Here is a 27400-nt window from a genome sequence, read left to right as displayed (position 1 = left end):
AACAATTTTTCTAGTTGTTTGGGGTTTTTTTTCTTCTTAATTCTGATTGAGTTGTGGTAATTATTGCTGTATTTGAGAGAAGCTGGTTTAGCAGGTGTAGACTGGAAAAATTACTGATAATATAGGCTTGAAACTTGTCTATTAAAACTCCTTTCTTAAAAAGTTTCTCATGTGCAATTTTCATAATTACTGCAGTAGATTCTGACTGACTAATTGAAGTGAACTGGAGACTGTATGAATGCAGTTATTGTGGCATGTTTTGTACAAAAAAAAAAATTAGCAATAGATGAACTTTGATGCTGCAAAAGGATCCCTTTTAGTACTCTTAAGTTTGGTAATTTGTATTGAATTCTTTCAAAGTTATGTGAATACTTTACTCCTGGGACTTGTGTGCCCTTGCCGGTTAAGGGGTCTCAGCCAAAATCTGTTTGTTTTCTCAAGTTAGTTTTTGGGCAGCTCACTTCTCCCTGAGTTGTTTCACTGTGGGTTTAAATGACACTTCGGCTGGACACAAAGGAAATGTCAAGAGGGTTTCTCGTCCTGATTCTGTAGGATGGGATCAGAAGTACTGGTTTTTGGCAACAGCAGCTCATCATTCTGCTGAGGCAGCTATGTTGTCAGGCTGCACCCTCAGGAGAAATATGTTTCCTTTTACAAGTGTAACCTTATTTTTGGTGCTCTTTCGCATCTCTTTTCGAACCAATGCTCTCTACTCCAAACAATAGTCTTGGTTCAGCTCATCTTTACTATTGCAAGTCTTACTGGAATTCATTTGGTATGAGCAGCACATCAAAATGCAGCTCGTCTGATGATGCAGTGATGTTCAGAGAAACGTGATTCATTCTCAGAGGAGTCTGATGGAAGTGGGGTGGGAAAGCAGCTGTCTGAAAAATTGAATGGCTCCTTTTCTGTATGCTCACAGCTTGGCAGTGAGCTAAATGGCTCATAGTGACGAGGGAGAAGAGATGCGTGCTACTCTTGTCTAATGCTTGTTAGTGTTCATTATGTAGAAAAATACGATATGTTTAGGGAATTTACCGTTAAGTAAACTGTGGTGTGAATGAACACACTAATCTAGATGGTTTTAGTGTATGCTCTTGCTTTCATAGTGAATGCAGAACTGCTAGAATCCAGTGAATTTATCCCTGGGCTTATTTCACAGTAATAGTCTGGGTAGGCAAATTGTCAGTCAATGAAGAGATAAAGAGCTCAACCACAGGACTGATTTTTCTGGAAATCAATTATGTGTGGTTGATTCTTTATGCTTTCTTTAAAATTTAGAACATGGTGCCACCAGATGATTTTAGGTATCCTGACTTTTTGAAGCAGATCTGGACTGTGAATGAAACGTTTATTCAAAGACTGTTGACTTTCCCATCTGGAAGACTTCCTGTAGAGATAGCTAAGTAAGTGATGCTGAGGAAAGAAGCTGTCTTTTATAATTTTACTTATGAATTGGGCATTAATGGGGTTTTGTACATACATAGCAAAGCTATTTTTAGTGAATGATTTTATTGTGTGCAGAGCTTTTGCTGTGCTCTCACTATCATTATTCTGCTTGTCAAGTAGTTCAGATCCTTTAGTCTGTGTCACCTCTGTCACGTTTTAGATGACTATACAAGATTAAATTAAGTATCTAGTAGCACACTGAAAAATAACAGTATGTGTAAAGGAATATGAAAACTACTCAAAGATTATTGCTTCTACTTTAATAAAGGAGGATGCAAAGAAATTAAAAACAAATTACAGGACTTGCTTTGATTTGAGCTGTCTTAAACATTGAGTCTTGGAGGTTTTATCTAGCGTTGTTTAGTCATATTAAGTCAGAGTTCCATCCTTTGTGTGATGTAATTTGTTAGGAATTAAATACAGTTTTTTATTGCAAATGCTAAATTGTAAAAAAAAACCAAAATAAATGTAATGTATTTCATACGAACAATTTCAGTGAAATTGATGGAACATTCTCCTCAGCTGGGTGCCTGAATGGGAGCTTTTTGGCTTTGAGGTAAGTGGTCAGGCTTTTAAATGAGTATTCCTGTGAACAGCATTAAGGGTGGCTACCTTCTTAGTGTCTCTTGTTGCAACCATCACACCTTCCCAGTATTTCTTTATCTTACTGTTACTCTGGTACCTGCAGTTTGCACTAGCTCCTTTATTGCCATACAGTTTGTCAAGCTGGCCCAAATGCAGCATGCCTCCTGCCAGTCTTTGGAAGTGTGTATCACCTGGCTGCTGCTGTGTAAGCCAGCAAAACTCAGTACTTCTCAGCCACAGGTTGTATGTAATTCAAGGGGAATATATTGCACAGGCTGGTTTAGATCCTAGTGTTGTTACATTGATCGTCTTGCAGTTAGAGAAGATTTTTTTTTTTTTAGTTGCTTCAAAGGTCATGTAAGAAATGGAAATCTGACACTGTGATCTCTCGCATCTTAATTCCTTAGTAGGGCTAAAAATTCAAGGTGGAAAAATTCTGGAGTTGCTGAGAATACAGAATTCAGTCTTTTTCTCTGTATTTTTTTTTTCTTTCTGCAGCAACGATGATCATTACAAAACCAGCACTAGATTCTCAGGGGTTGATATGAATGCTGCTAGACTACTGTTTCACAAACTTATACAGCCTGACCACACTCATATATCACAACAGGTTTGTGCTGTGTATTTTCCTTATGTTTGGGATTAACTTTGTGTGTTATATGTATTGAGAAATATTATTGTTATGCTTGCTCAGACCCTTTTAATAACTTTCTTTACTCTTTATGGGCTGCAAATATGTAAAACTGTTGTGTTGTGACAAGTAACACTAGCATATTGTATTTTAGTATTTAATACACTGTCTTTTTTTCTAAATGTATAATAGTCTAATTTAAACTCTTGATGATTGTTTTTTAGATTATTTTTTATCTAGGTGGGCATTTGTTTAAATTCAAAATTGCATTAAAATAAACAGAATTTTATGATCTGCTGTAGGTGGCAGCTAGTTTGGAAAAGAACCTTATTCCTAAGTTGACCAGCTCCTTACCAGATGTTGAAGCTTTGAGGCTGTATCTTACTCTACCAGAATGCCCACTGATGAGTGATGTAAACAATTTCACAACGTTAGCTATTCCTTTTGGAACAGCTATTCTGAACCTGGAAAAAGCTCCTCTGAAAGTTCTTGGTAAGAAACTGAAATCTTTACTGTTAAAACTAAGGATCTCTAGATGAAAACGTGTAGAGATTCAGTCAGTGAAGACATGGTGTCAGCAACACCTGCTGTGTATTTATAGTTCTGTAGAATTCCCCAGTGAGAAAGTTAAGGGTTAACATTGCTTGATGTGTAAGAAAGCGCTTATGCTATTGCTTCTGGGTGAGTTAAATGGCCATTTATATGAATTTATCTCATATTGTAATTTTTGGACTGATTTCTTTTGGGAGGAATTAGACTGTAGTTCAGTGTATTTGATAAATGTCTTCACGCTTTACAGTGAAAATTATGTGGTCAGACAGCTAACAAGCTCTAAGCAATTTGCAGAAGTGTTGCAGAGCAGATGTTAAGTTGTCTTTGAGTACAGCACCTGTTCTGTTGCTTCTGAGCCGTTGATGTTTTCTCACTGATCCTAAGATGAGGTCTTCAAATATGCAGCTGAAAATAGCTCTGGTTTGGGTTTTTTTTCAACTCTTCTTCCTTACACCTTCTTATTGTGACTCCTGTCATCTGAAATTCAGCTTAAAGAATTGAGGTTTCAGAATATTTCCTTTCTAATTGGCATCTTTTTGAAAGGGTACTTTCTTCCTCAATTATTTTTTGTATCGTAACCCATCTCTTGTATTTTCCAGTAGGTTTTGGTGAGAGAAAAGATCTTGTCTGCTGTAAAGAAAAGCAAACCGATAATTTCTTTGAACTGTGGATCCTTTTGTTTTCCATCACTTTTTATTGCTCTCCAGACTGTTTGCTTAACTCAGGGTTTTAGGGTTTGAGCCACCTCATTTTATGTCAAATGTTACTTGGTGATACTGTCATGTACTCTAGTTAAACAGAACTTAGAGTTGGGGTGTAACAACAGAGCATTTCAATAGAGGTTTCATTTATACAAAGAGTCATTTGCTGTTTAGAAGTATGTACCACTCTTGCTATGTTAAACTTTTTTTTTTTTTCCTTGAGAGTCTTTGGTAACTGACAAGTATCCTTTCTAACAAAACATGCTATTTAGTTAAAAAGATAGCATAACAATGTTGTAGTGGCAAGTACTAAGTTTGTGTTCACCGTTTGTTGACAGAAAATTGGTGGTCTGTACTTGAACCTCCGTTGTTCCTCAAGATAGTGGAACTCTACAAGGATGTTGTAGTCCACCTTTTGAAGTTGTGCAAGATGGGCATTCCGGCTTCTGAAAGAAGAATACTTACTAATTTTCTACACACAGCTTTCAGAGTTCTGGAAATACTGCATAGAGTATGTTTACGTCAATTTTAACCAATTACCTGTTTTTGTCAGCATCTGAGTGCTGTGTAGTTGTTAAAAAGAAGTTAAGTTGCTAAAGAGTTTTAAATACTTAGACTTGCATCTGCAGAGATATCTGTAGTTGTTCCATCTGGACCTATGAACCATTGGAATTCTGGATTCCAATCTGACATGGTGATGGAATTACCTGTTTTCTTGGGAACACAGACTGACCCAGTCAATTGCATCTGTGAGGGTATGTTGGAAAGAATTGCCTCTTAAGCTTGAAATAATAGCAAATAAGATCACAAATGGAAGAGCAAGCTGTATTTTGAACAAGAAAGATCTGCACAGTTTTACAGAGACAGACATTTTCTGATCTGTTTGAGTTTGTTAGTACTGTAACTTCCTGATGAATTTAAGAACTTTGAACAAAAATAGCCCAAATCATTTGGAGTAACCAGACTGTGCACATCACAGTGTATTATCCAATTGCTGCTGAGGTTTTCTCTCCCACCCTCTATTTTCCCCCCTCTGTAGTTTATTCTGGTCCTGTGGCATTTTGTGTTTATGTGCTAAAAGAATGTTTTAGGCACTCCTTAAGGCACTAGCCAAGTACTGTATTTGTACAGTCTAGCAAAATTGGCACAGGTGTCTAAACTGGACCTTTGTGTGCTGTATGCAAGTGCCCTCCTCCCTAGGCTGTCAGAAAGAATGGAAAAGATTCCTGCTTTGGAAGCTGGAATTGGCATGCTATGGTTTGCTCAGCTTTTCTGTATTCTTTATGGAGACGATGAAATTAAGGCTGAGGGTGAGACTGTGTAGTAACTGTCCTGTGTCACAAGTGCAGGGTGTCCATTACAGATTCCCATATGGAGAGCCATTGGTATGTAATGATTATTTTGCTGCCTTTTCTGTCAGTGCTCGGGCTTGCAATAGCTGTAAATCTTAACAGCAGAAGTTGATCATAAAATCTTAAAGCCTGGTGGGTGATTGTAGAATTGTGATGTGGCTCTCCTAAGTTCCTCTTCCTTTTGAAATCCACCTTTGACTAATATGTAGCTACGTTGTAGAAATAGTTAAATTTGTACCTACCCTGCTGCCAACTGTTTGTATTGGTATGATCTTAGTAATTGGCTAGTAGGGACTAGAGTCAGAGGAAAAAATGGGGTGACATAGCTGGGGTACTTCACGGATTTAGTATCTGGTGGTTTTGGGGGAGATGGGGTTGGTCGGGGAGAGGATTGAGAAAAGTAGATTTAGATTATCTGGTTATAAAGATAGAATTGGGGATCTTGCTGGTTTTTGGCAGTGAACAGTGCTTGGGAAAAGTGTGTTAGGGAAGTATGGATGCTTCTGGATTTAAATTGTAGACAAGCCTGTATAGACAAGCCTTTGTATAATGCTATTTTCCCATGTTTTCTCTAAGCTTAATGTTTTTAGATGGAAACTGTGCCTCTGGTCATAGGTTATAGAGATAGCATTCATACTGTAATTAAAAATAGAGTTCTTGAATTATAGTTCTTAAACTTGTGCAAATAGTATTCCATTGTATACATGGATATACATATTTTTCACTGTTCTGTGAGATCATACGTTGTTTCAAAGTGGCAGTACTGTGTTGTGCAATACTGTGTGCTTAATTAATATTATTTTTCTTTGCGTCTTTGATGGGATTGTGAAAAATCCGCGTCTTTAATGTTGTTTTTGCATTCTTGTGGACACAGTTGTTTTTCTAGAATTTTTTAGTAGCTGCATATCTGTGGCTGATGTATCAAGTGCTTGAAAAACATGGAAGATGTCCTTTTGAAAACTGTTACGCAAAGTGCTAATAAAAAAATTAATTGTACTTCTTCAGGTAAATGAAAGAGGACAAGTTATACAATATGACAGATTTTACATTCATGAGATACAAGATTTGATAGATATCAGAAATGACTATGTCAACTGGGTCCAGCAGCAGGTATTTGGAATGGTAAGTTGTGTTGGTTTTTACTTGTTTTTTGGTGGGCTTTTTCCCCCTGTGTTTTGATTTTGTTTTGTCCCTTTAGAGAAGTCTGTAGATTCTCCAAATAGTGGCACTTTCTTCTCGTAAAAATGTCTTCATGGATCACTGATGCTGAACAAACTCATCTTATGCCAGTTATGATCTAAGGAAGAATTGTTAAATAGCTGTGCTGCTTGTAGGGTATTGTTCTTAGGACTGACACTGTTCAACATTGTAATCCATCAATTAAAAAGTGACTTACAGTGCTGTCACTTGAGACTTGCTACGTCAAGAAGTTGAGGAGTGATAATTTACAATCGGAAAACATGGAGAACAATCTGAATTGCTATATAAGACAGATTCAGTCATTGAGCAAGCTGAAACTGTCTTGGAAAACTAGGTCTGGAAGCATAATAGGGAGTTACAAGAGACATAACTAACATAGTTTTCTACTTTGTGTATGGTAGCAAAAACTGAGATAATTAGTTCCTGGATCTGTAAACAGAAGAGTGGTAAGTGGAAGTAAATTAATGACTGTGCAGAGAATTAGTGTTGGATATGATTTTGCTACATATTTCTTTGACTTACACTTTGGAAGAATATTGAATAAGTTAACGTGCTTTCTCTAGCCACCTTAATTTAGGTTTTTTTGTAGCAGGACCTGGAAGCACATACTTTGCTGTATTTTATGAATACAAAGCAGATGGTGCTGTCTACCTAAGAATTAAAATTGCAGTGTAAAATAATAACAGCAGGGAGATTGGGGAGCATAAAGAAATAACAAGCCAGTATTAGCAGTCGTAACAGATACTTGTTTCAGCCAAGCTTGTCTGAAAAAGTCCCCGGTGTGTGCTGTAGGCTGGTGTCGGTGGCTGCGAGGGGTGCTCTGCTGGGTGAGGTGCAGGAGCGAGGGATGAGCATTGTGGGGCCTTGGAATCAGAGGCAGTTTGTATGCTTGGAATGGGGAAGGGTGCACCAGCGAAGGGTAGAATTTAAAAGACTCTGACTGTTGCAACTGTGCTTTAAATGGATGTAAACAAACCCAAACTGCATATATTATGATCAGAGAAGACAATACTGAATGTGGGGACAATGAGAGCTGGAAAATTGCACTGTAATGAAAGTCTTAATCTCAGTTTGTTAATTAAATCAGAAGATTGGACTTGATATTAAGGATGAAAATACCAGATACTGAATTTCCCTTTAGTCGTCATGATTTTGTCGTGCATTTGTGCAGTTTCAAGTTCAGCAGAAAAATTTATTTTGGTTTATTATAGGACTGAAAGAAATTCCATGGCCTTAAGTCAGATCTCCTTCGTAAATGCTTTTGATGGTCTTTTCCTGCCTTCGTATCCACTTGTTTCCAGTGATGCTTGTCTATTGAATCAGTAATATGAATCAAAATTTCTTTTGCTAGTGTAATTTATATTGTCATAACTTGAGGCAAAAATGTTTGCTCAGTTCCTTAATTGAAACGTGGAGCGGAAAATATAGCAGAAAAGAGACTCGGAAGTATTCAGAGTATTCTCAGAGAGAAACTTGGAAGAAAAAACTTTTTATTTTTTCAGCAACGGAAAAATGAGTGGGGAGAAACTGACGGTACTAAATAATAAACAGTTGATTTGAAGGGGTGTTCTTTAGCTATGCCTTAAAGGAGTTGAGAAAAAACATTTGAATTAGGAATAAATAATGGTAGATACAGTCAGAGTACAAAATTGCATAAATGTAACTGTGACGAGTAGGACACTCAAATCTGATGTTTCCTGTAGGAACTGGGCATACAGATAGAAAGCAAAGTATTCTGGCCACGGCTTTTTGTGAGTCATGGATGTCTACATATTTGACTTCTGAGTTTATATATATATATATAAAGACATATATAAAAAAGTAGAATTTATTAGTTTGCCATTACCTTTTATTCTTTTTCTGCCTGATAGGTGGAAATGAACTTAGCTTTCAGTGGAGGATAAGGAGGCTAACATGGCTAAGAAACAAAATAGTAATTCTGGATTTAAGTTGATCTAGCTTGTTGTGGAAGCCTCCAGAGTCCTGGCTGTATGTGTTGGTCTGTCTGGTCCATCTCAAATTTCAAGAGTCCATTGCTTTTTTCATATCATATCTTATCATGAACCCAAATGATTCTTGAGACTTTATCATAAAGTGATGAGGTTCTGTATTTTTAAATTTTTTCCCATTAAAAATGTTTACTGTTTAATTTGACATGCTACAGTCATTTGAGAATGAAAATACATAGGTAAAAGCAAATATTTATTAGTGTATGAAAGTAAACATTTAAAAGGTTTCCTTTTTTGCATCCAAGAAAATGTGATTATTTTAAGTCACTGTTTTTTAAAGACTGATATATAGGGCGTTGAAAGGCATGGATTCTATTCAGTACATTAATTAGAATGATACTTATTTCTCAGTAAATATTCTCTTGTGGGGGGAGGGAAGCTGTACATAAGTATTTTTAATTCTACATCATAGATGAATAATTAATGCAGACACTAATGCTGCTTTTTCATCTTAATTATTGCTACCTTTGTGCAAATGCTGTCATAGGATGTCAACCATGGATTAACTGAGGTAAGATTTGGTTGCAGTGTGATTTCTTTTGCAGAATGTAAGGAAATCAGAAATATGAGTGTCAAGGGTTGTCGTCTGTGTTCTATTGGGACTAAATATTTAAGGTGGTATGGCTGTAATCTGAAAAAGTTTTTGTGGGGCAAAAATATGTAATTTTTTGTATTGCAAATTTAGAGCAGCATTTGAAATCAAGGACTACTTTTATATCTGCTAGCTGTAATAAAAGTTCTGAAATTAAAATATACTAAGTGAGCGTATTGTTTGTGTTTTGCTGTGGTTTGTTTGGTTTGGTGGTTCTGGTCTTTTTTTAAGTACTAAACAATTGAACATTTACTTAATTTTCCTAAGATGCTTTGGTCGTGTGTTGATGATGATTAAAGAATTCTTTCTCTTTCCAGTAAAAGAGATGTATTAAATGAATATTACTGCAATGGCTTCTTTAACGGTAATTGTGTTTTAAAAAAGCAGAAGTAAGACATGGTTCTTTTCATTCTAGTTAACGGATATTCCTGTTACAATTTGCACGTACCCATTTGTATTTGATGCCCAGGCAAAGACAACTCTCCTACAAACAGATGCGGTCATACAGATGCAGGTAAGAGTCTCAGGTTTTAATGTTACGTTTTGGTTTTTTTAGTTGGTGGTCTTGGGGGTTGCTGTGGGGTTTTTATTTTATTTTTAAATCTGTGTAATCCTCATAAGAATGAGGGATGTAGTTTTAATCTCAGGGTATGTATATGATAGGAGCTAGGAGGTTTTTGAGGTTTGGACCTCGTTGAAATTAGGTTATTTAATAATTGCACAAATGTCTAAGGAATTTCTTTTCCTTCCGTTAATGAGATGGCTTTTTTTAGGTGTTAACAACCCATAGTACAGGGTTTATAATAATTTCCTGGAATTAAATATTTCCAGAGATAAAAGGAATATGAAGAAGACTTGGGCAAATTTAGTAGCTCTCATAATAGCTATTGCCATTCATGTCTGCTACACTTTTTAAGATGAGACTGATGGACATTTAATGTTGACAGGAATCTTGTTACCTACTGACACTTGCACTTTGGTTTTTTTTCCAGATGGCTGTTGATCAGGCTCACAGGCAGAATTTGTCTTCTCTCTTTCTGCCAGTATTTGAATCTGTCAACCCATGCCTGATATTGATGGTACGGAGAGACAATATTGTAGGGGATGCTGTGGAAGTTCTAAGGAAAACAAAGAATGTAGATTACAAGAAGCCACTCAAGGTATTATCAAGTACATATTGCCCAAAGTGTTTTTCACTGATGCGCAAGTAACTGAGAATATTTTTTTGACAAATCTTGTTTCACAATCTGTTTTTAATTCAGTGCGAACTGAATTGTGTGTTTCAGGTTATTTTTGTAGGGGAGGAAGCTGTTGATGCTGGAGGTGTTCGCAAAGAATTTTTTTTGCTCATCATGAGGGAGTTGCTAGATCCCAAATATGGAATGTTCAGGTATTATGAAGAGTCCAGGCTGATCTGGTTCTCTGATAAGGTAGGGAGGGTGTTATCTATAGTCCTTAATCTTCTTTTAACTTACAATATTTATATTAATAAAGTATAAGCATAGTAGTTTGTGGTGGTTTTATTTCAAGAGGAGAAGCTGATGTAAGTATTCTCAAAAAAAGTTTATTTCTTTCATTGTTAGGTCAAAAGTTTCCCCATTTGTTTTCCCCATTCCTCACTTATTCCTTACCAGTCATCCCCAACGCAGACAAGTTTAGTAGGAAGAAGTGCCAGCCAGAGTAAACCGATTCCAAGAGCAGAATCAGTGAATAAGGATGGCAGAGAAAATTATTTAAGTGGCATGTTGAACAGGTCTTTCTGTGTTCAGTCACATTTATGGGTCCATTTCATAGGCAGTTATCTAGTCATACTTTCCTGAAAGTTTTTACCATTGACTTTTTAGTCCTCTTTCAGAGGAAAACACTGACTAGGTGGCTGTATCACAATTACCTGAATGTTAGCATTTCCACAGATGTGTTTTAAGCCCTGGCCATTCATGCCAAGGGAGTCAATATTCTTCTCCCAAGAACAGGGTTTTTTAAAAACTAACATTTATTTAAGCACTGCATAGTGCAGTAAATCACTGACAAAACCAGAATCTTAATGTGGTACTTCCAGCAGTATGCATCACTTGTAATACAAAATACGCTGTATCTCAGTTATTGGTTTTTTTTTTAAGTAGGAAGAGTTCTGTTTACCTGGATTTCAGTCTCTCTCAGCTGCTTAAAACTTTATACTCTTTTCCTCAGTACTTACGGATGTGTATGTGTTTAAAGAAAATAGAAATGAAACTCACTCAGATTATATTGCACTGTACGTTTTTTTTCTAGACTCTGCAAGATTAAAATAATTTCTTTATTTTAAACGATCTTGTCTGTTTTCTGTTCTTAGACCTTTGAAGACAGTGACTTGTTTCATTTGATTGGTGTTGTCTGTGGACTAGCAATATATAATTTTACTATTGTAGACCTTCACTTCCCTTTGGCTTTGTACAAAAAGCTATTGAATAAGAAACCTTCCCTGGATGACTTAAAAGAGTTGATGCCAGATGTTGGCAGGTAAGCAAGAAAGAAAAATGAGTGTTAGTGGGAAATAATTTATAATTCAACATTTTCCTTTAAGAACATAAAGATGATCTGTTTTATTTTCATACTAAAAGTGTAAAGGGCTTAGAGTAACAATAGCATGTACTCTTTCTCAAATGACGTGGTGGCTGCAAGTTAAATGTCTGCTTCTAAGTGCTTTGTTTTAATATTTGTGTCTCTGTTCTATTACCCTACAAGAATTTTAGGGGGAATTTAATGCTTGAAATTCAAAACCTTTGAGCCATTAATTTTATATGCCCAAGTGTGAACATAGTTTTCATTCTGAAGGGCTCATTAAGTCCACCAAGGAATCATTTTCGTTTTTTCAGGAACAAATGCATGCTAAATATCTGCCCTTGAGTAGGGATTTGAATGGCACTAACAGGTAGGAGGTTCAAACAAGCCGAAGTGGGTGTTTGATTACCTCAGTGTTGTAAATGCTGAAGTTTTCATAGATTCAGGAGAAATCAAACAGGTTAATGGAAGAGCCCATCAACGGTTGTTGAACTCTTACTGCCTCTGGTTTGGGAATCCCTTAGCTGAAGAGTACAATGTGAATCTTCTCTCTTCACACCTGAAGATAATCAGAAGGAAATAACACTACAAGTAATAGCAAAACAATTGCTTGAGATTTCCCAACACTGTACAAGGTGCAAGTCAATGAGCTCATAAATGAAAGAACAGTAGGAAGAGTATTAATTTTTTTTTTTAATTTGAATTATCAAAGTGTAAAGAACACTTCAGTAAAATAAGTTTGTCTTTTTTTCCAATGGTGCCAAGTACTTTGTAACTTATTTTGCAGGGGAATGCAACAGTTACTGGATTATCCAGAGGATGACATAGAAGAAGCATTTTGTCTTAATTTTACTGTAAGTTTTATATAGTGTTTGGAGCATTTTTTGTCAAGCTCATACCATCTATTATAGCTGCCTCTGGAGTGTTTGAGAAAAAGCATCAGCTGCTGATTTCCATGACTTTTTAGCATCTGTGTCTGCTGTTCATGTTACTGTTAACTATGTGGTGGGAAGAAATACTCTACATGGTAAATAAGACATACTGGTTTTGTTTGTTTTAAATAGATCACTGTGGAAAATTTTGGTACAACAGAAATTAAAGAACTTGTTCCAAATGGTGCTGACATTCCTGTAGTGAAACAAAATAGGTGAGTTTCATGGGTTACAGGGTAGTTCAGTGTTGCAGTCTCCCTTGGGAATGTAACTGGACTGCTGTAAATATCCTTTGCCAAGCTGTTACACTAATGCTGAAGGCAAAACTCTTTGGTTGTTTTTCCAAGCTGTTCTTGTGTATCTTTAAAATAGCTATTGTATTTTATTGATACTGGCGCAGGCTGCCCAGAGCATTCATGGATGCCCCATCCCTGGCAGTGCTCAAGGCCAGGCTGGATGGGGCTTTGAGCAACCTGCTCTAGTGGGAGGTGTCCCTGCCCATGGCGGGGGGGTTGGAGCTAGATACTCTTCAAAGATCCCCTCCAACCCAAACCGTTCTGTTATTCTTTATTTAAGGATTTCCCAGCTGTGGACAGGCTATCTGATTTTACTCAGAATGTGTAATACTTATTTTTCACTTTGAACTTAAAAGTATTTTGATGCACTTTAGGGCCCATTTTGATTACATGGTCTTTAATTTTATCAGATTCAAAATGGTTGTGTTTCTGCAGAACTCTGTGTATAATTGGAGTTCAGTGAATAACAATGAAAACTTCAACCTAGATGCCATTGTATGGCAACTATTAATATATGAAATATTATTTCAGAGGAGTCTTCCCTTTGTAGAGTGGATAAATCATTGCAATGTTATATAGTGTTATTGTCAGGAAAGTGAGGGGTGAGGTTTTTTCCCTAGTCAAGGATTCTGTTACTTCTGTTTACAAAAGCAGCCTCTCCTACCCTTTGTTCCCTTTCTGCTCCTGGAGGATAGGCAGAATACATCTATCTCTATCTCTGGTGGTGCTTATGTCCCTTTTTGCAGAATACTACCATTTTCCTATTTTTCTCTGCCCCTTTTTCTCGTATATTCCTTTCTGTTCTTTAATCTTTGTGAATGCTCTGTGCTTTTACTTTTTTCCAGAGTAAAGGGAGACTCTAATGGAAAGAGCATAATACTGTTATGAGAACAGAATGCATCTAGGCTGTCCATGGTAGGAACGAGGGAGAAAATGTACCTCTAGGTGTGTTCCTAGAGGGCAGATGTTTTGGGCAACATTTTCTGTAACTAGGTCTGTTGTAGAGGGAAAAAGTGATGATAGAAGATTCTGAGGGTATCATAAGCCCACACACAGCCATGTGCAGTGACAGTACCTCCCACAGCAGAGTGCTTTTTATCCTCCTGACTTATTCTGCCATTAGCAGCTGTAATCACCACCTATACCTGTCACACTTCTTTAAAAAAAATTAAAAATCCTTGGCTTATAGATGACGATTTGTGATACTTTATCTTAAACATAGTAGTTTTGAAGTTCTGGTGATATTATTCGCATACTGTGGATGTGATTCAAACACAGTAGGTTTCCACAGAGAATGTATGTTGGTAGGATAATTATCTATAATGGAAGTCACTCTGCCAATGTACAAACTAACAGTGATAACTAGGATTGATTAAAATGGTAATTAAACCCTCCATAATCATAAATCCTGTATCACATTGAGGAATTTTAGTTTTCCCCCTAAACAATGTGAAGGTGTTTCCAGCAAGATATGAAAACTGCTTGTACGGAGCACAGATAACGGGCCATCTGTTCTTCAGTATCCCAGCTCCTTTGCACTGATCTTTGTACTGTGTAGGACTCAAATGTCCATTTGAAGTTGATTTGCATTTTTAGTGCAAATGTGGTAATCTTTAATTAAAAAAAATGCAACAGTGGTTTCAGGACAGTGCATGTCATTCAAGCCTTTAAGCTTGTTGCCATTCAGTCCAACTCACTGCAATGCACACAAATCAGAAATGTTTATAGTGCCTGAAATAAATAATGCTAATGTTACTGGTTTTCTGTTGCACATTACAGACTGTCTTGGAAGGCATGGTGGGGAAACACGTTTATGTGCTGTTTTCACTGGGTTTATCTTCACTGTGGTTGTAACATGAAGCAGAGAATATATTAGGATCGTTTTTGCTTACATTTCTCCGCTGTGTTCTGTGCAGAAATGGCTGCCATTTTATTGGTAGAAGGGTGGTGGGCACATGCTACTTTTTTTTTTTTTTCTCTCAACATAATTTGTTTTTTCTTCTTTGTACAGGCAAGATTTTGTAGATGCATATGTGGATTACATCTTCAATAAATCTGTGGCTTCCTTATTCAGTGCATTCCATGCTGGCTTCCACAAAGTATGTGGAGGTAAAGTTCTTCAGCTCTTCCAGCCCAGCGAGTTGCAGGCAATGGTGATTGGGAACACAAACTATGATTGGAAAGAACTGGAGAAGGTAAGAACCATAATTAGCTATTTGTATCATACATTTTTAATTTCAAGATACAAACCCAAAATCTTGAAGTGTCCTTTTGAGTTCTGTTTTAACTAATGTGATGTCCAGCCTTGATTATATTGACTGTATTAGTGAGGAACTCCTTTTAAGGTGTCAGTGAACGAAGACACTAAAATACCATTTACTTTCCTGCTTAAAGTTTTTCCATCTAATTTCTAAAGGAAATCAGACTTAGGAGAAGAGAGAGGAACAAAAATCCACAGAAACAAAAGGCAGCTGTATACAATGTTTTATGTTAGAAGGGGGAAAGCGAATAAAGTGCACACAGTTAAAAAAGTAAATATTACTGATTGCCAAAACTCATTGTGAGACTTTTACTCAACTTTATTGGGATTGAAGGTGCTTTGGAGTATGTGCATCTGTCCCTATAGTTGAAGTCTGACTGAACAGCTGAAGAAAATTGACACGGAAAACAGTAATATGTCACTTGCAGTACCCCTTTACACAAACTGCATTCATTTTACTTTAATGTCGGATTATCCTACTAGTTCTATGTGCAAACAGTAACCTGATTTCCTGCTCATTTTAGAATACAGAATATAAAGGAGAATACTGGGCAGACCATCCTACAATTAAAATATTCTGGGAGGTTTTTCATGAGTTGTCTTTGGAGAAGAAGAAACAGTTCTTGCGTAAGTATTTGAAATGACTTCACTAAGTTGCTCACTCAGCAGGATCACTATTTCAGGCTCTGGCTATAAGAGGGCAGTGAAAGCGTTTGTCTGTAGTGATGTGGTTAACTTTATTTAGGAGAAAAAAAATCCTAGTAGAAAAAAATTGATTGTGAGCTTGTTGCTGATTTTACTGGCATAGTCTTGAGTAATTCTAGGAGGTGGGCAGTTACAAGATTACAATAGACCAGAGCACCATTAAAAACATAAAAGAAAAAAAGAAAACCCAAACGCAGAAGGACCCTACAAACTAAACTGCTAGTGTCATTTATCTGATAAGTAGGAATTTTTTTCTGTGTTTTGACATGTTTCACATTCTCCATTTTTTTCATTGCAAATAGGATGAAATTTTGGAGTTATAACTGACTGTAAATATGTCAAGGTACTGATATGAGTGGAAGTGAACAGGGGAAAAAACAAGGTTATTGAAGTATCCTGCGAATAAGCTTTAGATTAGTTTCCAATTCCAACAAACTAATTCTGCATATTTGCAAGATGCTTGCAAATGCTCAGTAAAGGTCTAGCCAATGGATTTTAAATAACGAATCCTGGTGTTATAGCTATATTTCTTATATATGTAATATTATATTTTATATATTATATAAAAATATATAATAAATTTGTATATATCCAAAAATATATTATATTTTACAATATAAAAAAGAATGTTTAATAACTGCTTATTCTCTCGGCCCCCCTTCCCTCCCTTCTTTTCAGGACTGTTTGGTTTCATATGCTAAAATGAAGTGTTTCCCTTTATGTATTACTTGTGTTACAGTCAAGAGTTTACTTACTTACACTTACATGTGTAAGCTTGTAAGCTGGAGATCAGGTTAAGTCTCATTATTCCCCGTTTCTCAAACTTTACCAGAACAACTTCAGTGTGAAAAGCTGACCATTGCTGGAATAATTAAAAAATGCAAATAGTGATTAGAACTGTGTATATGACACATACAGTATTAGTCTTTACTTTCAAGACTTTGTTTGTTTTTTCTTGGCAGTGTTTCTGACAGGCAGTGATCGTATTCCAATTCTTGGAATGAAGTGTCTTAAACTAGTCATCCAGCCGACAGGAGGCGGAGAAGGTTATCTTCCGGTAGCTCACACTTGCTTTAATCTTCTTGATCTTCCAAAATACACAGATAAAGAAACTCTGAAGTCTAAGTTGATCCAGGCTATAGATCACTACGAAGGTTTCAGTTTAGTATAACTTCAGAAATGAGAGTTCTGTGTAATGTGGGATCATTAAACTAACTTTTTGTGTCTTTCTTGTGGTGGTAAATTCAGTGGATTAAGTGATGGGTTGATAATATAACTGATAATTTGCAGAAGTGTTCAGTGGTACGAATATTCATGGGAGCCAAAAAACATTTATAAAAATGAGGAACTGTCTTAATACATACCTTCTTGTACAGAACCATGTGGATTTTGCCATCTTACAATAAAAATGAGAGTATTGTGAATGGGAGTCAAGTTTCACTAACATGAATTAACATTTCACTTTATGCAAACAATTTGGCGTGTGAGTGCATGGGAGACTTGCTTAAGTTTTTCAGATCACTTAGTAAGAACATTTAACTTTTTCCCTGATAAATTCACTTGGTAACTTTTCATTTTGTAAATAATAAATTTTTGTGATAAATAATTATGTTCCGATAGCAGTATGGTTTCTATTGCTTGTAATTGAATATGAGCTTATTTTACGGCTTTTAACAAAAAAAGTGACTACTCTGATTTCTGAAGATATATATATTTTTCTGGTTTGTTTTAAGAACCTTAATAATGAAAGTGATTGTTTAAGAGACATTCATCTTCACAATGTACAATCCATGAAGCAGTCACTTAGTGCCGGTAAAAAACTGCATAAAATGCATTTTTAATATGTGGATGGACAAGCTGACTTAATACACTGTTTTATTTTTAAGGACTGGTTCTGTAATTAAGTGGATGCAATTATAGAAGAGGTTGATTTATCCTTTGAAACCTCTGCAGCCATGTGTCAAGAATACAGCTTAAAAAAAAAAATGCACCAGACAATTATTGCTGTCAAGAGGTTATATGTTTATTTTTAAATGCTGAAAGCATAGTTTATGGTTTCTAATAGAATTTTCACCTTTTTTCCAGATAAATGCATTTGAAATTAACTCTTTAACACCCCCTCCCCTTTTCTTAAGATTTTATTTTTAGTATAATTGCCCTGAGACGACTGTGCTTAGCTGGATACTTTTGGATTTGACTTCCTTTCTCTGGTTAAATCCCAGATTTTGTGGTGTTAATGCATATGTGACTTGCAGCTGTGAAACAAATATTTATTTTTTTTAGATTTTTAAATGCAGTGAAAAAATTCAAGCTGTAATAAAAGACTTGAATGAAAACCTTTGTTGGTCAGTGTGTATGGATGCTTGCATCATGCATATTTCTTCAGTTAGAAGGTAATTTTTGCATGCATTAAATCAAAAGGACAGCCAGGATACCAAGACCTCACTTGAAGAGTGAGGAGATTAATTCATTGTAATAAACTGTATTACATGCAGTTTCTGTACTAGCAGTAGAGGGTGGATGTAATACAACACAGTACAGTTAAAATTATTCTTTGTTCTTAACACCGTGTTTCTACAGCTTTCTCACGCAGTTGTAACCTCTAGTAATTTCTTTATATGCAGCCCATTTCCTATCTTTCCCAACATTTGTTACCTGGCTGGGAAATTCTCCCTCCTGTGAAAAGCAAGAAATCAACAAATACTAAAGCAGCTTAATCCTACTATGCATGGAAGAAAGAAAAGGAGAAAAGAAGAAGAAAAAAAAATTAAAATATTATGCCTTCATTTTACCAGGTAATATTAAAACACTGTTTTTAAATTATGAGACACCAAGGTTGCAAAGGCAAATTTTCAAAAATTAGGAAGTGGCTAATGTAAAGCTGCCTTCCTTTCTCCCCTAGCTTATTATTACATGAGCCAGTGCTGTTTTCTTTTTTAGGGGACTTTTTCTTCATTCAGTGTACACAGTTGATGGTGTTCACTGAATAACAGGGTTATTTTTATGTTCAGTTGTGCAGGTCTAAGTTTGATCTATTGCATTATTCTAAACCTTGCACTATATATATATGTATTTAATTTCCCTATGGGGTTTTCTCTGATTTGTGCTGTATTGGGTTTTTCATTGATCTCTAATATGAAAGATGAGTAATAGCCTTATTCTGTAGATGAGGGGCTCTGAGACAGAATCCAAGCGATAGTTACCGAACGCTTGTCAATTTTTGGTGCCCAATTTAGGATTTGCCTAGAGAACTTGGATGCCCTTTGTCTTTGACATGCAGCTATTGTTGACTAAAACTGCTGTGGCAGTCGCTTCATATTGCTGCAAAAGTTTCTCCAGTGAAACAGGGCAAGATTTTAAAGGATTAGTTAGGATAGGTTTGGTACCATGCTCTGGGAGATGCTCTGTTTATGTTGAGCTGTAACAGAGGCAACCTGTACTAAAGTAAGAGACCCGAGGAATGTACTCTGAGCAATCTAGCAGTCATAAATAAAGATCAGGTGGGCATTTGAAGGAGATAGGAAGGCCATGAGTCAGGAGGTTTTGTGTAAGCTCCAGAAACTAGGTCATTGAACAAAGAACGTTGAAAAGTTCAAGCGAAAAAGAAGATTGAGTGACCCCCAGAAGTGCGGCTGAAGAATGGAACGACCACCCAGAAGTCTCCCAAAGGAAGATTCTAGAAGAATCTGCCTAAACCCTGCCTATTATGAATATGATGATTAGGTATCAAAATTAAATGAAAATGTATGTAAAGATGTAACCTCTCATGAAAACTGTATAAATTACCTGACTTTTTCACTGAAAACTTTGGAGCTAGTTTGTCCAGTGCAAACCAGCTAGCTCCCCAGCGTTGCACAAAATAAATACCTTGGCTGCTTAAAGACAAAAATTAATCTCTGAGCAGTTACTCTGTGCTGTTTCGGTATCATTTTGGCAAGCCAGGCAGGAGAACTCTCTGCTGGTGCTGGAATCCAGGGGGCCTGGGGACTCTCGGGGGCTCGCGACTGGATCTTGGGTCAGCGAGACTCCCCTACCCCTCAGTTTCTCACACAGGCGGACAAGGACTTCTGCTTAACATAAAAGGTATTTATATTTGTTCTTTGGTTTAAACTTGGTTGAATTTACCCCTTAAGATGAAGACGAGACGCCATCCTTGCAGGGTTATGAGAAGGGACGCCTTCTGAAAAGGGGTAGCAGCCCCTGTCTGGTATGTTATATTTGGCTGAATACTGTTCATTTTGTCTTAAGGTTCGGGAAGCTAAAACTTCTATGTTTCTTTTTGGTCGTTGTCTTGTTTGGAATTCCCGAAATGTAAACTGAAATAGCGCGCTGTGTTTTGGTTTATGTGCTGTCTTGTTTTATGTTCAAAATTAAGAGTTAAGGGTCTTTTATGGGAAGTAATTCTGGTAATTCTGTGCCATTTTGGTATCATCAGCCAAGACACATTTCTTACTCTCTTGGAGCATTAGTGGACATTAGTAAGCACTGAGAGGGTGAGGGTGGGGAGTCTTGAATTGTTGGTTGAATGTCATGTTAAAAAAACCCTGGCAGAGCAGGGCTGGGGTCACTTTCCTCATGACAGCATTTGCCCGAGACATCTTTCTGTAGTTTTGGCCTTGGTTTTATCCACCTCTGCCAGAAATGGAGTTGGGTCCTACAGAGCGTGATCGTACTTGCTAAATGCTCCTGATAGGCTTACAGGTGTGTGTTAGCTTATTCTGGGCAGTGAGACAGGTGCCCTATTGCAAAACTGACATTATCTAGCTAACAGGGTAAAAGACTTTTCTGTAGTACTAGAAGAATTACTAGCCATTTCATTACTTTACCAAGCAGGTCAATACTTTCTGGAACGCTTACATTGCCATTCGTTCTGTTCACAGCCGTAAAAGCCATGTGAAGGATCTCTGCAGAAGCTGCGCACAGTTAAGTGTTTCCTCTGGCTGGGAAAAGGTGGGCAGCAGGAACTGCTTTCTCTTTCTTGGACCCAGTATCATTTTGCGTATAATATTTGATGCTGTGCATTGTGTGAGAAAAGGAAAAAAGAAATCCCTTCCACTCTATGCTTAGCTAGAATAGCCATGGTGTTAATGAAGAAAACCTCAGGCCTTCCTCGTCAAATTTCCAATGAATCAGGAAAGCTTGCATACTGCTTTTAAAAGAGTAATGCAAGGAGTTGAGGGATAGTAGTAGTTTGGGCTGCGATAGGAGCATTTCACGAATATAAAAAATCTTTAAAGAAAGTATTTTTATTTGATAATTACGTTAGCATTTTGATAAAGGTTAATAATTATCACTGGAGAATGCTAGTTGCTTGTCAAACTTAGATTCATCTCCATCACTGTTACTAAAGGAGAACTTGTCATTGTCATAGCAGTGCGGTTGTGTACTGGACTTCTTGCACATGTCACGTTAGTACAGGGCTGAAGAATGAACTTGCATGACAAAACTACACAGGCTGTTTCAACTACACGTATAGCAGAAGTTTGTCCCTTGTGTTCCAGGGGAAAATTGAAGAACACTGTTGTGCTGCACCAACCAGGATAGAAGCAGTGAGCCCTGATAAGCATAATGACTTGTCTCCTTTGGCACTTTTTGGGAGTTACTACTAATAACCTTAGTAGATGTACAGCATCAAACTGTGGTATTACAAAGGATTTTAGTTTGTTGCACTACTCTCTGCTGCAATAAACTTGATTTATCAGGAATAGATAAAGTTTAATATAATCAGATAAACCACCAAAAAGAGAGCTCTTTGTTTAAAGGCACATGATGTTCTGCAGGTAGATAAATGCAGAATAAAAGCTTGCTTTTAAATACTGTGGTTTTCAGCATGACAGACTGGTATATAGCGAGCACCACACAAATGGCTGTGTTGACTTTCTCCATTGTGCAACCAGAACTATGTACTAGCGTGTACTGTGTACAGCTGTCTTAGTTGGGGGAGTGTGTGTTGGGGTGTGTGTGGGTGGAATGGGAAGAGGAAGAACAAAATATTTGTTTCTTCTGCTGACAATTCCTGTTGCTTACCAAATGGACATTTTTTGATTGGAAGGTCAGTGTGGGATTTGGGAAGTAATCATCAAGCTACTATTTTTGTCTTTGTGTGCTGTTCAGGTTTGTGTTGATCAAGTTTGGAGCAGTATCTTTAAAAACGTCACCTTAGGCTTGGAGCATCCTCTATGACCTCCTATATCCAGATTTAATAGTATACCTTAGAGCCCAAATAAATCCTCTTGACTGTTTTCCTGATACATGTGCACACTTAATCAATGAAATAACAAAGAGCCATTTCTATACACTTGAGTTCCCAGACCATTTGACTGAATCCTCAATTTTTTTTTTCCTTGAGAAGAGGAGCCTGTTGATGCCTGTACACATTATTTAACTCTGTGCTGTGACACTTGACTTCCTTTCTGCAAGTGGAGTATGTTAAAACTTTTGAACTGCAAACTTTTGCCTGCCCGTTTCTGCACTGATGCAGGTTTGTGGAATGAGAAAGGTGTCTTTTATCTTTTGACCACAAAGACAACTGGGGGGAAGCAGCTAAACCCAACCGTGGCAATACCATAGGCATATTAGAACTGTTCAAAAGTGTCTGGAGGTTGTTACTACCAGTAGACCAAACATCGAGTTCCTGCATATCCCTTGCGTTTGGATATTACTGATCTTATATAAACCAAGAAAATATGTGTTGCTGATGCCAGGAGTGTTAAAGAACTTGGATGGGCTAGGGTAGCAGTCAGCATTTTTTTTTTTTTCTGCAGCCAAAGGCATGTGCATCGATCTCAGATTATTAGAAAGGAAAATCAGGTTCATGAATCTTGTTTCACATGCGAACTACAGAGCTATTATGTTCAGCATAGTTAGTGTGTAGGGTGCTAGCTGGGATCTTTATCTCACCAAGGCTCGAGGCTGGTCTTAGGAACAGGTCATACCCAGCACATGTGAATCCTCCACTGTGCAGTGCCTGGAGGCCTGTGAATGTCTACAGGTAGTTGCTGCTTTCTCCCATGTGCCCGGTTTACATGGGGAATTTCAGTGAGGAAATGGATTAATGTTGGATGAAGACTTAAGTTTGAGCAAAGTGCAAAAAAGAAGTTCCATTTCCTTCGCTTTTTTGAGCAAATAGCCTAGCTTTCCATTAGAAGGAGCAGAGATGGCAGACTGTTGTTAAAAGTTAGCTTCCTATAGAAACTATAGAAAAAATTTAAACATGAAACTAATTTAATTATTTGTGGCTTAATTCCACACAGAAGGTATGCGGGTGCACCTGCCAGCAGCAGCGTTTGAGTACTGTGGGAGCTGCGTATAGCACCTCAACAAGCCTGAGGTGACCCGCTGGCAAGGTACGGACACCCCAATGCACTCTGAGGTGCCAAGATTAAATTGGCAATAAACAACGGGAGAGGTAAAAGAACCAAAACCCAAATCAAACCTGGGGAGATAAAGGAGATCAGTAGTACCTTGAACTGAGGGAGCAGCCGGAACGGGGCTGCAGCTCCGTAGCGGGCAGAGCCCAGTGCCCCGACGGGTACCGGGGGTTGCTGTGGGCTCCTCTCTGTCGGTGGCCAGTAGCCAAGGGCCGGAGAAGTTTTAAAGGCTGGGGTGAGGAGGTAGCGGTGCCCCCTGCCAGAGCCGAGGGCGCTGCTGCAGCGCACGGCGTTCCGGGGCCGGCGGCTGCGTGCAGCCCCGCGCGGGGACGGGCAGCCCCTTCGGCGGAGCCGCTGCAGGGCGGGAAGGGGCTGAGGTGGCGCCGGCGCCCGAGAACGGCTCCGCACGGTGCCACCGGGGCCCCGAGCAGCAGGGCGGAGGTGAGCAGCAGCTCACCTGTGCCAGGTTATCTTGTATCGCAGCGTCCCGTCGGCACACTGAGCGATCCCCGGAGCCGGCAGCAGCTGCGGCCGCCCAGCCATGGCGTGCTCACCCGGGGGCGCAGCGCGGCCGCGGCGGGCGGCCTCCCTCAGCGCCGCCTCGCTCGCCTGAGGTAACGGCCGGCAGAGCGCGGGCAGCACCCCAGGGGCGCCCAGCGCTCCCCTCGAGCGGCGGGAGCGTCCCTGCGGCCTGGCCTCGGCCACGGCCGCCCCTCACGGCCGCCCCTCACGGCCGCCCCTCACGGCCGCCCCTCACGGCCGCCCCTCACGGCCGCCCCTCACGGCCGCCCCTCACGGCCGCCCCTCACGGCCGCCCCTCACGGCCGCCCCTCACGGCCGCCCCTCACGGCCGCCCCTCACGGCCGCCCAGCTGGGAGCTGCCAGCGCGGGAAAGCGGCGCTTCGCCGTTGGAAAGCGTGCGGAACATGACGTGCGGAATCGAACTCTACAGTTCGAGGAGAGTTGTGAAGCAGGTATGTTTATTGCGGCGCCGGGTGCAAGGGGGATCGCTTCTCCTAACACCGTTTCAACAAGCAGTCTGATATTTATTATACAAAGTCGTGCATATATATAAGGCTTCCAGACAGTCAGAATCTCCTCCCTCTGGCGCCTCTTCAGGATGTACTTTTCATCTTCTTGGGCAGTTACCTGAAGTTCTTGTTTATTTTTGCATATATTAGCAGTCTTTGTTATTTAGGTTCTGTATCTTAAAACATCTGCTAGCTAACAATTATTCCTTCCATATTGTCCACTCTAAACTAACACATGCCCACTGTCTATATCAGCATGATCCCCCCAGTGAGAGATCCACCTTCTTCGGGGTGGGGGCCATTTGAGTAGGAGGTCACTGATCTACTACTGCCACAATTATTTTACCTTGGTTTATTTTCTTTTAGCAGTTAGCACGTCCTCGTCAGAAGGCTCCTTGTTTACGTTCTTGTTGAGCTCATCTCCACCGGTACTAACTGTCCCTTCTCGAAGAGCTAAGTGCTAAGCTCCCACCCTTGCTCTTTCTCGGCTGTTAATGTTTCTGTTATGTATGTAGCTTCTGTCTGCATCACTATATCGAACAGTAATTGCACAGAGCGGGGGAAAAAAAAGTAATAATCCCCGACCAAACAACAAAACCCCGCTGAGGTGGGTCTGGAGGTTGTTTTTAAGGGCTTCAGCACTGCGCTGCTCTGAGAGCCGCAGGCCGCTGCTGCCTGCCGCCGTCGGTAGCCCCGCTGCGGGGACGGCCCCCGGGGCGGGGGGCTGCTGCTCTGGGAGGGCAAAACCAGCCGTGCCCGGCTCACGGAGCACTGGGGTTTGTGTCGCTTGTAGAAACTGCGTCCTTTGAAGACCCGCGGTCATAATACATCTGCGCCCACCGCACCAGGCTCGGGGTGCGCCCGAGGGGCGCTGCGGGCTCCGCGGCTGGGAGGGCGGGTACAAACGGCGGTGCTGTCTCTGCCTTTCACTGGAGAACTGCGGTGCTGGGTTAATCAGAGCTACAAACTGTCTCCACCTGTAGCTAGTTCAGGTGTTTAAGAAGAGAGCACAAAACACTCTTTTCCTTGCAATCCTCTTCGAGGACCTTCAGTAGTCCTGTCCCACCTGACTTTGCCCATTTTCTTTTTGAGGCTGCTTTAAGGTCTAGCTGCATCCTGCAGCATGGAGTTTTGCAGCTCCTCGGCCATAGCTTACTTCAGCGCCTCTGCTTTTCTGCATCTTCAACTGAATGGTCCTTGGGCCTTGTGCTGGTACAGTAAATAGCAAATCTCTTCTCTTCATGCGCATTGTTAATGTTATCATTACTTTTCCTACTGAGTCCTAGCAGCCTCGGTGCCTTCTCAAAACTGGTGAGCAAAGAGTGAGTTACTAAGGGTATTCTAATGAGTCCATGTCTTTTCTTGATGAGTTATAGCTGGTTTAGAAGCCATTGCTACATAGACATGTCCAGTTAGCCTGAAATCCTGCGCTTTGAACTGGGTTTTATTCTCCAGTCGCTGTGGAGGTAAGTGTATTATGCAAAGAATTGCAACTGCCTTTAAATTTGACCATCCTGGTTCGGTATTTCAGCATAGTTGTTGACTTTGAGGTCCTGAACTGTGTCTTCCTTTTTTGCAACCTTTTTTCAAATTTTCTTATTGATTCTGAATGCTGGTTTCATTCAAATGTTGTACTTTTATAGCCCCTCCCAGTTGGATGTTGTTCAACACTTTGCTGTTGTGCATATAAAAGCATTATGTATTTTCCGTAATCAAAAGCACTAAAAATGTACTGGATTCAAGATAGGTCCATAGAAAATACACAGTCATTAAGAAGAAAAAAACCCCACAGGATTTTTAAATATGGACTTCTTTTACATCACTTGAAATACTTTTGCAAGGTTATTATTGTGTCTAATGCATCAAAATAGACTGAAAGGAGGCTGGGGAGTGGCAATGTCTTACTGAAGAAACGCTTGTACTTCGTTTTTTTTCAGTGTGTCTAATATAAATGCTAAGAGGGTTAAGATGCTTTCATGAGAAAAACAAGTAATCTCTTTGAGATTGTACATGCTCTTCTGTGCTTCCAGATGAATTTTGTGTAAGATGCTGAATACTTAGGGATAACAAAGAGCTGTGGTAGCAAACGTTTCCCCATTCCCATCGTTTGCCTTGTGATTGTTTTGATATGTAAAGACAAGATCTTCACTACAGGGAAAGGATAGTGTGTGAAATAGAGGAATAAGGTGTCACGTTCTAGTTTGGGGTTCCTCTTCTGTTCAAGTAATATTGGCAAAGATACATGAAAGAACAAGAACAAAAAGCGGAACTACTTCATCTTGACATAGAAAAAGGTGCAGCTGTTTTATTCTAGAGGAGAAATGTTTATGAGTCCTTTCAGAGTAATAAGCAATTGATAGGGAAACATTATCTGTGTAAAAAATTCTTCGTTTTTTTAATACTTCTCATCTCTCAAGTGTGTGAGTTGCTTATAAATAGGTGGGACTTTTGCCTAATACAAATCTAACTTGTATTTGAGGGAGTGTCATACAGAAGTACGGTGGAATCATCAAGATAGTAAGGTGTTACATAGTGGAAAACCAACTAAACTGGGCCCTGGCCCTTGAGGGCCAACAGGCGTGGATCTTTGCAGCATGCAGGGGGCCAGTACAGCTGTAGCCCTGCGACAAAGTGCAGCCTGACCTGCCTAGGGTGGTCTGTAGTTGGGCTTCAGCCATGCTGTGACGGGCAGGTGAGACTGCTGCCCAGAGAGAAACACACAAACCACAAATGAAGTACATGTGACACCAAAACATGCCCTGATCTCCCCAGTGGTGCAGGTTCCTTACAGAGAGCTTCTCCTGGACACAGCTGTTCAGGGTTGGGGCAGAAGCAACAAGTGCCAAGCACCAAGGAAGCTTTGGGATGGGTCGAGAAAAGGTGGCAGAGCTGCAGGGTACTGGAATGCCAACAGAAATAAACACTTGTTCGGCAAAGACATCTACAGTTAACGTGGAGTTTGAAAGGAGGAAAGTGGTTTTCTGAAGGACAACATTCCATTGTGGTTTAGGAGGCCATTTTACCAGAGACAGTGCAGAGTAGCTTCAGTCAGGCTTTTTTTTCCCCCAAGGGGGCAGACGGAAAAAAGCGATTTACTATATAATGCCTTACAGTAGCTAGGGTATAGCTTGACTTCATAGGGCCTCTTTTGTGAAGCCTTTAAGATCTGACTAGAAATTAAGAGAAACCAGAAA

At 39.2% G+C, this 27400-nt stretch overlaps 1 protein-coding gene across 4 annotated transcripts in view; it reads left to right on the top strand.

Annotated features, from left to right (window-relative positions):
• Positions 1 to 18141, top strand: part of HERC4 (HECT and RLD domain containing E3 ubiquitin protein ligase 4) — a 35436-nt gene extending 17295 nt beyond the window's left edge. For 2 of the 4 annotated variants that reach the window (XM_037399173.1, XM_037399172.1), the window contains exons 11-26: positions 1282 to 1406; positions 1946 to 2005; positions 2533 to 2644; positions 2968 to 3157; positions 4257 to 4429; positions 6276 to 6392; positions 8967 to 8990; positions 9487 to 9585; positions 10064 to 10231; positions 10358 to 10501; positions 11404 to 11570; positions 12400 to 12466; positions 12677 to 12759; positions 14852 to 15035; positions 15625 to 15727; positions 16768 to 18141. In XM_037399173.1, the coding sequence (XP_037255070.1) occupies positions 1282 to 1406; positions 1946 to 2005; positions 2533 to 2644; positions 2968 to 3157; positions 4257 to 4429; positions 6276 to 6392; positions 8967 to 8990; positions 9487 to 9585; positions 10064 to 10231; positions 10358 to 10501; positions 11404 to 11570; positions 12400 to 12466; positions 12677 to 12759; positions 14852 to 15035; positions 15625 to 15727; positions 16768 to 16976 (2025 nt within the window). In that variant the 3' untranslated portion in view covers positions 16977 to 18141. The remainder of the gene's footprint in view (positions 1 to 1281; positions 1407 to 1945; positions 2006 to 2532; positions 2645 to 2967; positions 3158 to 4256; positions 4430 to 6275; positions 6393 to 8966; positions 8991 to 9486; positions 9586 to 10063; positions 10232 to 10357; positions 10502 to 11403; positions 11571 to 12399; positions 12467 to 12676; positions 12760 to 14851; positions 15036 to 15624; positions 15728 to 16767) is intronic. The other 2 variants (XM_037399177.1, XM_037399176.1) reach the window with 2 other exon arrangements.
• Positions 18142 to 27400: the final 9259 nt, after the last annotated feature.

Source organism: Falco rusticolus, chromosome 9 (assembly GCF_015220075.1).
Source record: "Falco rusticolus isolate bFalRus1 chromosome 9, bFalRus1.pri, whole genome shotgun sequence".
Taxonomy (NCBI): Eukaryota; Metazoa; Chordata; class Aves; order Falconiformes; family Falconidae; genus Falco; species Falco rusticolus.
Note: the sequence above shows the minus strand (reverse complement) of the source record. Positions and strands in the feature narration are given on the sequence as shown.